This window comes from Anneissia japonica, unplaced genomic scaffold, assembly GCF_011630105.1.
Source record: "Anneissia japonica isolate Jap-2015-1 unplaced genomic scaffold, ASM1163010v1 scaffold287706_len398110_cov188, whole genome shotgun sequence".
Classification (NCBI taxonomy): Eukaryota; Metazoa; Echinodermata; class Crinoidea; order Comatulida; family Comatulidae; genus Anneissia; species Anneissia japonica.
Window position 1 is genome coordinate 184877 of NW_022756069.1, and position 11042 is coordinate 195918.

The window sequence follows — 11042 nt, forward strand, 5'->3', positions numbered from 1 at the left end:
ATCAAACCTTTATTGACTGATTCGTCATCAACAAATTCTTTGAAGTTATCATCGAAGTACACACTCAGGTTTTCATCTGTTACAGTAAATAGAAGCACAAACTCTCTATCGATATCTTGCCGCGAACGACCATCTTTAGTAAGCGTTCCTAAAACACAATAAAACGGTAAGTTTGTTAACATAAGTCAACAGAAAAGGAAAAAAGCAATAGGCCTAGCAAATTGTACGCAGCCTCTGATTATAATGGAACGGTTCCAAAGAAGTGCTAAACACTACATATTCTGAAATAGAGTACACGTGACAGTATACCAATTTACGTCGACATCGGCAAATGGCAGCTTGAACCAAAACTATTATAAATAGGCCTACCTTTTCGACACGCAAGGATGGTTCCAACCAGCCCCGCCGCTTCTTCGCTGACACTCTCATAATGAGAGTGATAGACCCATGGGATGCAATTACTACCGTCTTTTGTAGGTCCCGTCCTCTGGTGTACTTCCCACTTGTATGTGTGAGTTCCACCTGGTTCTACCTTGTCGTCTTTCTTATCTTCTCCAGCAGTACCATCATTATAGATTGCACCTGTGATGCCATAAACAAAATGCCTTATATAGTTCATGGTGTGAATGAATATAATAATGCAAAAAAGTAAGTTCGTTTGCCCTCCTCACCCGCCCCAAACTCACTGAAAAAATAGGAGAAAAAATTAAAAATACATAAGGCGTACGTACGCCTTAGCAAGATAATTCAACAAAAGGACGCACATCTCCGCTCTCGAACATAGCGCGTGCGTACAGTCCTTTGATCTTTACTGTGGCATCGACAATCCGATAGTAGTTGCGAGTACAGCCGTCAATTATTAGTCTATGCGTGCCATTCGTTTTATGGTGTTAGTTTTTATTTTATTAATTTTGGGTACTTCGCAATGTCTGTTACATTTGATTTTTTTTTACGGCGAGCTTGTTAAATGATTCTATAAACTGCAATTTGATTTGTGAAAATTGACCAAGAAAATGAAAAGAAATAGCAATTCAAAATTTACGAATTTTATAAAATTTCATGTTCTTATGTAACATTAATCTGTTATTTTGACAATGTTGGCATAAGGTGCCGAAGGCGAACATTTGAGTATATACGGAACATTTATTAATTTTGAATGAAGAATATATTTCAGTCTAATTTAGTGCAAAATATCATTAGGCCTTTGTAATCACCGCACGACGAGCGACTAACATGGCAACTAACACGCGCGTGGGTAAATCGTCACGTACGCTGACGGTTTATGGTCTGTTTGCTATGGTTTTTGTGACGTTCAGCGTGTAGGGACGCACGTGCGCCTAGAATGTGCGTCCTTTTGTTTAATTACCTTGGCCTTAGTAACCCATAAGGCGCACGTACGACTTATCAAGGCGTACGTACGCCTTAATAAGGCGTACGAAAATTTAAAAAAAAATATTCCACCATGTCCCTTAAACAGCTTCGTATTTAATAATTATGTCAACAGGAATTATCTGATATATAATCGTTTTATTATACTGTACAAATATTTACTGTTTTGTGTGACATACTACAGTCTTGAGACCACCTGTGTCATAGTTTGATGAACCCGGAAAACGTTTTGTTTTATACCCCACAAACATAGCATCTAGTAATTTGATTGGTTAAATATTCCCCCCCCCCCACCAAATGTAGGACTTTAAAGTGAGTGAAACAGAATAGAATTCACATATTTCACTTTATGTTATACCATATGGTTATACAATTTACCGTTCTTCTGGAGTAAAGTTGCTTACTGTAATCTACCGTGTATGTCATTAAAAGGTTTTAAAGGAGTAAATTTCTGACTTTTTGCTTCAAAGAATTATTCTTAAATTGTTCACTGAGTACAGCATTTTACTTGCCCCTTGGTTTTAGCACTCTCAGCAACACTCATAATGGACTTTTCAAAATTAAAAAGAAATTGAGAAAAAAAAGAATTCTTCTTAAATTTTGAGTCTAGAGTGCCAATTCTGGTCATCTAGAGGTGCCAAAATCATAATTTTTTATACCTCAGCCCCAACCATTGTGGGCCTGATGTAGTATAGACCCCCATCTATAAAAGTCCCTCTCTGGGGGCCTCTTTTATTTTAAATTCTGGATCTGCCACTCTCATTATTATTAGTATTATTATTGTTGTTACTGTTGATATTGTTATTGTTATTGGTTTCGTTAACTTTTATTTTTACTACTACTATATTATTATTATTATCATTATTATTATTATTATTAGTGCTATGTCTATTATTATCATCATCATAAGTATTATCATTAATATTATTATCATTATTATTTATTATTATTATTATTATTGTTATTAGTGCTATTATTAGTATCATTATTATTAGTGCTATGTCTATTATTATTATCATCATAAGTATTATCATTAATATTATTATCATTAATATTTTTTTAATTATTATTATTAGCTAGCATCTGCATAATGTAAAGTTCTAACCTTCTGATGATTTTTCATAGAATACTCCATGAGGATGCATAGTGTAGGGTTTCGTTGCTAAGTTCTTAAAATGGATCACGATGACGTCGTCAACCTCTCCCCTCAATATAGGCCCAGTGAATCCAAGCCATGACGGAGACTTTACCTGAGTAGTGAAGGTCTTGTCTGTAAACTCTTTGTAAAATGCTTTCTTGTAAACTCGACCAATGCGCTGTGGACCACCTGTCTCTTATACACATCTAGATGTGTATAAGAGACAGGTTTATCATTAAGATTTGTATTTTAAAAGTAATTCTAATATGCTTTAAATTAAATTACATAATGTTGTTCCACAAGCACGCGAGTATGGTTGATGCTGTCGTTTTGTGAGACCTTAGACACTATCAAATGGTTTAGTGAAAAGGGCCATGAAGTTCTCTTTATATTCAATTTTGCTTCATTCATTTGTTCCACTGCATGAATCAACATAATGATATTTTTTAATTCGTTGTAAGAAGGTGGGTTGTTCCATTCTGAAAATTATGCCAAATGACGAAGCAAATAAAACACATAAAACAAAAATAGTGAGCGCTTTTTCGTGATATGGAAAGAATATTTTCATGATGGAAAGTTACACATCTTATACAAATATTTCTCCCACTGCACTCACAAACATGAATTTTTACTTTATATGTGAATTGTTTTCTGAAAAATTGTTTAAAAAGATGGTTTATTTATATTTTTATATTATAAAATACTTGAACATCATGTTATTTTTTCACTGTATGTGCTCAGGAGAGCTCCGTGACAGTAACGTTGCGTTAATGGGGTAATCAGGCCAGTCAGCCATACCTTTTTCTTGTTTTACTTGTGAAATAAATGATATATGATGTAATATGGCTTGTTAGGGTCGTCTGCGCATAAATAATTATGATGATGTAATGTGGTTGATCAATGAAGAATCAAAGTGTGGTTATTCTGTCGTACCGTATATCTTTAAATGTATAATACGTTCAAAAAGTGGTCAGTAAGTTGATTGGTCCATAAATTATAATAATATTTACACTTGTTCTAATAGACTGACCGTAACATATCCCTTTGAACTCTGTATTTAAAGTATATACATGGGACCTAAAAAGTCACGTGTTTTTGTTTTTCACATGAAATATCACACTCAGACTTGAATTTGAATATATTTTTCTTTTTCTCTCCATATTTTTGAATTATCTGGCCCTCCCACTTGAATCCGCCACTGCAACTGAACTGTATTTGTAGACAAAATCGGAGCCTTTTACGCTAGTTTACATTAAACAACCTTCTATTGGGCATAAATATTTAGGCGTACCAATACTGACCTTCCATTAATGATATTTTTTCCTGTGATTATGTTCGAACCAGACGGTGCATAGTCCCAATACCCCTCGACAGCTCCTACGTAGTACACTCTATCCACAGCATGTATCCCAATAAAATAGCTATTAAAAAGTAGCAAGCCCAGCAACAGCACTCGAGACGACATCGTAAATGGTGGTTCCTGGAATGAGGGTAATACTCTAAATGGTAACGCCTTTGTAACCGTAGACTTATCGGACTATGTACCTATAGCAATCGCCTGTTTGTTTGGATTCTTCGCCCGAGTTCTTTATACGTACGTCACAAGCTAGGATTGACCGCTTCATAGGTGAACAAACTTTCGTAATTTTAAAGGATTTTAAGTAACTTTAGCTATTCCTATTCAACAGACGTTCGAGAGGAGTAACACCGTCATTGTCATTATCGTGCTAACAGTTTTTGTTATGCCTGTATCATATAATTGATTTCACCATTATATTAAATTTAAAAAAAAAACTATCTTATCGAAGCTGGAGACTGAAATCAGACGGCTACAAGTACCAGTACCAGTACCAGACTACAGAATGCAAAATAAGTTATTAATTCAAAGTGTATATAGATATACAGTACATGTGATCATGTGTCATATGCGTACGTGTGCATTTATTTAAAATAGTGTTTACATAGGTGTTCCACAAACACTCAAACAGCTTACACTGTCAGTCAGCTGCGTAAGCGATATTCGAACTCTAAGTCAATGAATATTAAAAACAAAAACAAAAAACAAAAAAACAAAACAAAAAACAAAAAAAAAAAACAAAAAAAAAAAAAAACGTACGCCTACGTAGGTTTTTTGGTTCCAAATCTAACACTACGTACAATCAATCTATCACATTTTAGGCAACCGATCATCAGCAATTTAAAAATTAAAATTTTTGTTGAATCGTTGTATTATTCTTATTTGCTTTATGAACTAACTGTAGGACAACTAGGTCTTAGAATAAATATATTTGCCCCAGACCTAAGTAGGACCATTTTTAAGAGTCTAGGAATTTTATTTGGTATCTAATCATTGACCATTCAGGGGAGGCTCCACCAGAGGAATATTTTCTTGTTTGGTATTATTTAAAACTGGATTTCTAGTTTGTATGTATTTTTATTTTGTTGGCATGTGGATACAATTAAGATAGGCTATATAAATATATAAAAACAATCGCAACTATATTGAGTAAATACTTAGTACAACGAAAACGAAAAGGTGGTGACTGCATCAGCATCTGCCGTTTGCCCTGAACTTTGAATTGCTAATTTTACAATACTATCTTACACAGCGACTGCAAAGAGCCGTGCACTGACTACGTCGTACGACCGTGGCACGACGACTCAAACTCCTTTTCCTGTGAGCGATAGACGACGCGACGCCGTCAACTGATTGTCGGTGGCATTCTGAACGGTTCGTCATTAAAAACGATCCGTTGCGTGCGCGTCGTCGCGTTGCGTTCTTCATAGAAACGCGTCGGCCGACGACCGTCCGGCGCAGTGAGTACTCGGCTTTACACTGTTGAATATGACACAAAGTACCTCATGTATGAATTTTTCAGTAAATTTATTGTTTGTGAATTCAATTTAGCATAGAGCATAATAATCAAGTTTACATAAGAAAGCAACGACAAAGAAGCAGCATAAATTGTATTGTTTTAAAACTTATAATTTCAACAGCTACAATATCTACCGAATATTTAAGTAACAGAATTGAAAGAATACTGAGGGCGCTAATGTCTCTACATTATTATCTAGTCTTCTAAACTAATATATTTTTTAAAGATTTGTTTTCGTTATACGATTATAAAACTGTCTGTGAATTAGACATATTTAACTGAAATTCAAATCAAATTTTGTATTCATTTAATCAGTTTATCAAAACTTATGCTAATATCTACAATTCCTAAAGATAACAACCCTACAGATTACACCAGACAAGCTTCAGCAATGTAACTCTTTTTCAAATATAATAACGGCCCTCTTTAATCATCTACATGCATTATACTACATAACTCGCAGTTATTATAGTTTCCAAAAATATTATATATATGTTGTATTAATGTGAATCCAAAAAATCAAGAGTAATACTAACGGATAAAATTACAAATCACTGCATTAAAAAAAATAATAAGCAGCGGATTCCTGCAAATATCTTTTGGTGCATAAGCATTTAGATTGAATTAATTATTTTGAATGAGTACTGATTATTATTTATTTTATCATTATGTCCTGAATATGTAGACCATCATTTGCGCTGTTATCCTTTAACGTTAACACTGTAAGGATAATACGCTGCTAAGTTGGCTGGTCCGTACGAACAATAGCGACAGTAGCCGGGCGAGCCTTCCGGTCCTCTTGGTCCAATAGGACCTCTTTGTCCAACTGGCCCAGGAGGTCCACGACGTCCATCTTCACCTGGACGTCCAATTCCGTCTCTACCTGGTGGACCTTTAAAATAAAACAGAAGTTTTTGTCTTCTTTTTCTTATTCATTAAATGTCATTTGAATGTGAACACACACAGCATAATCTTAACAATCTTAACAATTAATCTTTTTGCACTTAATATTGATGTTTGTTCGTGTTTGTATATTTTAGCTCCATGTCTTTGTTATGTGTGCGGTTATTGATGGATTGTACAGTAGTATCTGATGGCTAAACCATTTTATACATTGAGCTAAATGAAATGTCCAAAAAAATATATAACAATAGTAATACCCAATACTCTTGTTTTATTGATACATACATATTCAATTATATTTTAATAAAATTAATTAAAATTACCCAAACGTATTATAATGGTATTTCTATCTCAACGGGCAATTCGTATCTTACCTGGTGGCCCGGGTGGTCCGGGTGCCCCTGAAGCACTTAGCGCTGCTGGTACAACTACGTCACTCGTGTCTCCTCTTGGACCTATTTCAGATAAAATTTTAGTTAATAATAATGGTAATAACATTACAGACAACTAAATAGTAATAATAAAAATCATAATTATCATAATGAGCCAAATCAACTTCACTGTATTTCCGATTTTAGGCCTTTTCGATGAATGAAATATTGAATGAAATAAATGAATGAATAAATAAATAATAACATTAACGATAATACTATTGTACGAAAACTGTAACAGTTATAATAATGATGTTAATAATACGTCAGTGCAGTAAAAATACGATTTTTTTAAAACTATAACACATGCAAATTTAAAACACAATGACATAAAGTTTAAAAACATTATATTAAAACTCATAAATTTGTTGAGATTCCGAATAAATTTCATGAAACTACTAGTCTTCAAACGCGTCATACAAATTTATCAGTAAGTACTTGATTAAAAAAGCAAACTTCGTTTACCTGTCTGCCCTGGAAATCCAGATGGTCCACGAATACCAGGTAGACCGATTGGTCCTTGTGTTCCTCTCTGGCCCGGCGGTCCTGGTTGGCCAGTCATTCCTGGAGGTCCTGGACGACCGGGTGGCCCTGGTGGACCCTCTTCTGACATGATTGGTGCAGGTTGTCTTAATCTTGATTCAATAATTTCTAAGCGATCTGTTTCAAGGTAAGAGAATATTATTTTATTGTCTCGAGTAAGATAGTTATGTTCTTTACTGATTCTGTAATAAAATTCAAGATTGAAGATAATTTTATTGTCTGAAAAACCCAGAAATTATGTTCCACTGGTTAATATTTACTCTTTGGTTAATCCATATAATTTATCAACACTAAAAGATAAATTCAAGAGAGTCATGATAAGATTACAAAAGTAAATTATATAAAAACTAAAACATGGAAAATTCCGAACATTTATTAATTCATCGGGAGATTTTAAAGTTCATATAATTTTTGTAACATTAACATGATGTGAAATCAAGGTCTCCTTTAAATGAATAAAGCGTTTGCCTACTCATGATATAATGTTGTAACGTTGAAGTTCCTATGGTAAATATAAACGTTTTCCTAATCATGGCATGATGTTGTATTCATTGAGGTCCATGGGGTTAAATAAAGCGATTGTGTACTCATGATAAAAATGTTTCTTCATACCAAAGCTACTACGACCATATTGAGAACTTAGATATGCGCCTATGATACAATATCGCAACTGACCTTGTAAAATTCTTTCAATCATTCTTGTTAGTTCGCCTTCTGATGGTGTTCTACCCTAAATTGGAAGATAGAAAAAGCTGCAGTAAAGCAAAGCTAATTGTAGAGTACAGTATCCGCGCGAAGAAGTGCCTGGGCGATTACAGCTGGATTGTTTTGTTCGAAGCTCTTTGCTGGGCGCTTTTTAAAATGAGGCCGATATAACGTTTTGAGGAGTGATTCGCGATAACATAGACAATTTGCATTACGACAGTTTAGGGATTCATTTTAAAATGTTTTATTTGGAAATATGTAGCCAACAGTTAAAAATATTTCTTGATCAGAGTAACTACGCTAACCTTTATTCGTTTGGAGTGTGACTGCAACAAATACAAACATAGGTCTATCAAAGATTTTTCTCTACCAAATCAAAATGTTATTATATGTTATCACAATAGACAAATAGACAATTTCTTCTTACCGGGACACCTGGATCACCCTTTGGTCCTAATGGTCCTCTGTTGCCTTGGAAACCGGTATCACCTTTCTCACCTGGGGCTCCGGGGAAACCAGGTGCACCTAACACACCAGCTGAACCTGGAGACCCAACTTCACCTTTGATACCAACCTATTGACAAAGAAAACACATCATCAACTGTAATGTAGTAATGTTTATATAAAAAAAATAACTTGTATAAAACAACATGCTATTTCAAAGTGACGTGTTGTCAAGAAACCAGGACATGTCACTGATGTATACTATACAACATGTATAACTAGAAAGACGATATATTTTTCTAGAAGGGAATTTTTAATAATTCATTAGTAATAGAATCAACTTTAAAATCGTTTTTTTTTTTTGGCAATTTTTTTCTCATTTAGCAGCGTGACGAAGCTACTGATGTAACCAAAAGTCGTATAGCGCCGCGGCACTATGCACTATACGATTTTGGTTACAGTAGCTTACACTGACGTCACGCTGCTAAAGGGGGAAAATCGTAATAAAATAATAAAGAAATAGATATAATTTTTGGCCTATGCATCATACTATTTATTTACTGAAAATATTAAGTGTTACCGTATGTGCAATATCATGGTCATATATTAAATTATTAAGCATAATATTAATAAAGAGTCATTACCGGACCGCGAAGGCCTGGTGCTCCTCGTGGTCCTGTTGGACCGTCCGGACCTACGATTCCCATTTCACCAGCCGGTCCCTGTTGCCCTTGTTTTCCTTGTCGTCCAGTGAAACCCTATGTGTAAAAATTAATTTAAAGAAATACACAGACATAATGACAGTTAAACGTTCAAGATAACACTATTTCCAATACGCACAAAAAGACATTAAAATTATGAATTGTATAAAATATAAAAATAAATGATAACAATTTTGTAAGGAGGATAACTCAGACGGGTCCCCTCTCCCACCTAGGTTTATTTCACCTAAGAGTCGTACGATTTCTACGAGTTAAAACTCGTGATCTTTGGAAAGGACCTTATACGAGCTTATTACGTGATAGCTACGAGTGAGGTACGACTTTATGGAGTTGGTTACGAGTTATGTACGAATTATGCCGAGCAGAGCACCGAGTTAACTACGAGATTATTACGAGCGTAACAAGTTTGTACCGAATTAGATACGAGCCAACTCGGTGCGCTCGTACTTACTCGTACTCGTTTTTGGGTGCTCGCATCAAACTCGTTGATGACAAAACCGCCGACGAGTATCCAGAGTAGTGTACGAGCTATGTGAGAGTACCCCGAATACTCTACGAGCTACCTACGAGTTCTTCGAGTCTACTACGAGTTATCTACTCGTGGCGATAATTTTGAACATGTTCAAAATTAGCGCCACGAGTTCAGAGCTGCTACGAGTAGGTAAGAGTCCTCTCCGAGCTTTCCGAATCGTCCTACGAGTTTTTGCCGAGTTTGCCGAGTTAGCAACTCGGCATTCTCTTGTAACTCGTATGCTGAAAAAAAACCCTAGTGGGAGAGGCTCATAATTAGATTATTTCATTATCAATTTATACATCTTTTTGATTTTCTTTAATGAAATTTGATATCCTTAGCAGTACGTTTACAATATTGAGTACCGGTAGTTAGTGTTTGCGACGGGTAGTCTCATACGATCATTTCTAGGGATAACAACTAAGAAGCACCAACAAGCGGATGACTTTCCTAATATGACGGAATTACTCGAATCGTGGATCTTTCCCATTTTCGTCGGGGACAGCTATGGAGTGTAACAGAAGACTGACGGTTTTCTGTTAATTTTACCAACTTTCATATCCAAAACGGTGTATTAATTCTTTATCAATTTAATTATGCATTACTTCCCCAAACCGTTAAATATTAACGACATATCTCACAAACAACTGATGAACAGAACAGTAATGGTCGATAGTATAGTAATGATAAAATGCTATGATAACTAAAGTATGATATACCATTTCCAACAAAGTCATATAGGTCTATGTATGTATATTTTTCTATAGGATTCACTTATGTAAACACTTTGAAAAGCTAGCTTGATAATACAGTACTATCATCGAATTTACCTGTGGTCCCCTTGAGCCCGCATCTCCTTTCTGTCCCTCTGGACCTCGGAATCCTCTTGCTCCCCTTTCACCCTTAAAAGAATTGTCAGTAAAATGGTGATTAGTCTAATATAAGCTAAGAATAAAAGCTATTCATTATGTTATTTAATTTTTTTTATCAACTAGTAGGCCTGTATTGAGTTATGAAGTACCAGGTTATGATTTTAAGTCCTTATCTGTTTTAAATCCTTTGGTTCTTTTCTAAATCCGTGTTTTAAATTTTGTGGTTGTTACAACTGCTTCTGTTATTATTTACCTGTTCACCTGTCGGTCCAACTGGACCTCTCTCACCGGTCGCACCAGTCTTTCCCACCTCACCCTGCACTCCTTGTGCTCCTTGAACACCGCGCTCACCTTGTGCACCCTACAAGAAAGTTCAATTGTTGGATTCTTATGGTTGACAGAGCCAACCACACTCATCAGGCGGATATGTACAACTGATGTTATTACAAGGAAAACTTAAGCATATCATTAATTTAGAAGCAGATTAGCGGTGATTAAAAGGGTCTAT

The 11042-nt window shown here is 35.2% G+C and overlaps 2 protein-coding genes across 2 annotated transcripts in view; both read right to left on the reverse strand.

The window, feature by feature from the left end:
* Positions 1-4270, reverse strand: part of LOC117123842 (hephaestin-like protein) — a 14249-nt gene extending 9979 nt beyond the window's left edge. Inside the window, exons 1-5 of the mRNA XM_033269867.1 lie at positions 3829-4270; positions 3144-3178; positions 2495-2716; positions 370-582; positions 8-148 (exon numbers count right to left, since the gene is read on the reverse strand). Of these exons, the coding sequence (XP_033125758.1) occupies positions 8-148; positions 370-582; positions 2495-2716; positions 3144-3178; positions 3829-3992 (775 nt within the window). The 5' untranslated portion in view covers positions 3993-4270. The remainder of the gene's footprint in view (positions 1-7; positions 149-369; positions 583-2494; positions 2717-3143; positions 3179-3828) is intronic.
* Positions 4271-5394: 1124 nt separating this feature from the next.
* Positions 5395-11042, reverse strand: part of LOC117123843 (collagen alpha-2(IX) chain-like) — a 31004-nt gene continuing 25356 nt past the window's right edge. The window contains exons 26-33 of the mRNA XM_033269868.1: positions 10788-10895; positions 10493-10564; positions 9074-9187; positions 8413-8559; positions 7956-8010; positions 7203-7397; positions 6681-6761; positions 5395-6295 (exon numbers count right to left, since the gene is read on the reverse strand). Of these exons, the coding sequence (XP_033125759.1) occupies positions 6105-6295; positions 6681-6761; positions 7203-7397; positions 7956-8010; positions 8413-8559; positions 9074-9187; positions 10493-10564; positions 10788-10895 (963 nt within the window). The 3' untranslated portion in view covers positions 5395-6104. The remainder of the gene's footprint in view (positions 6296-6680; positions 6762-7202; positions 7398-7955; positions 8011-8412; positions 8560-9073; positions 9188-10492; positions 10565-10787; positions 10896-11042) is intronic.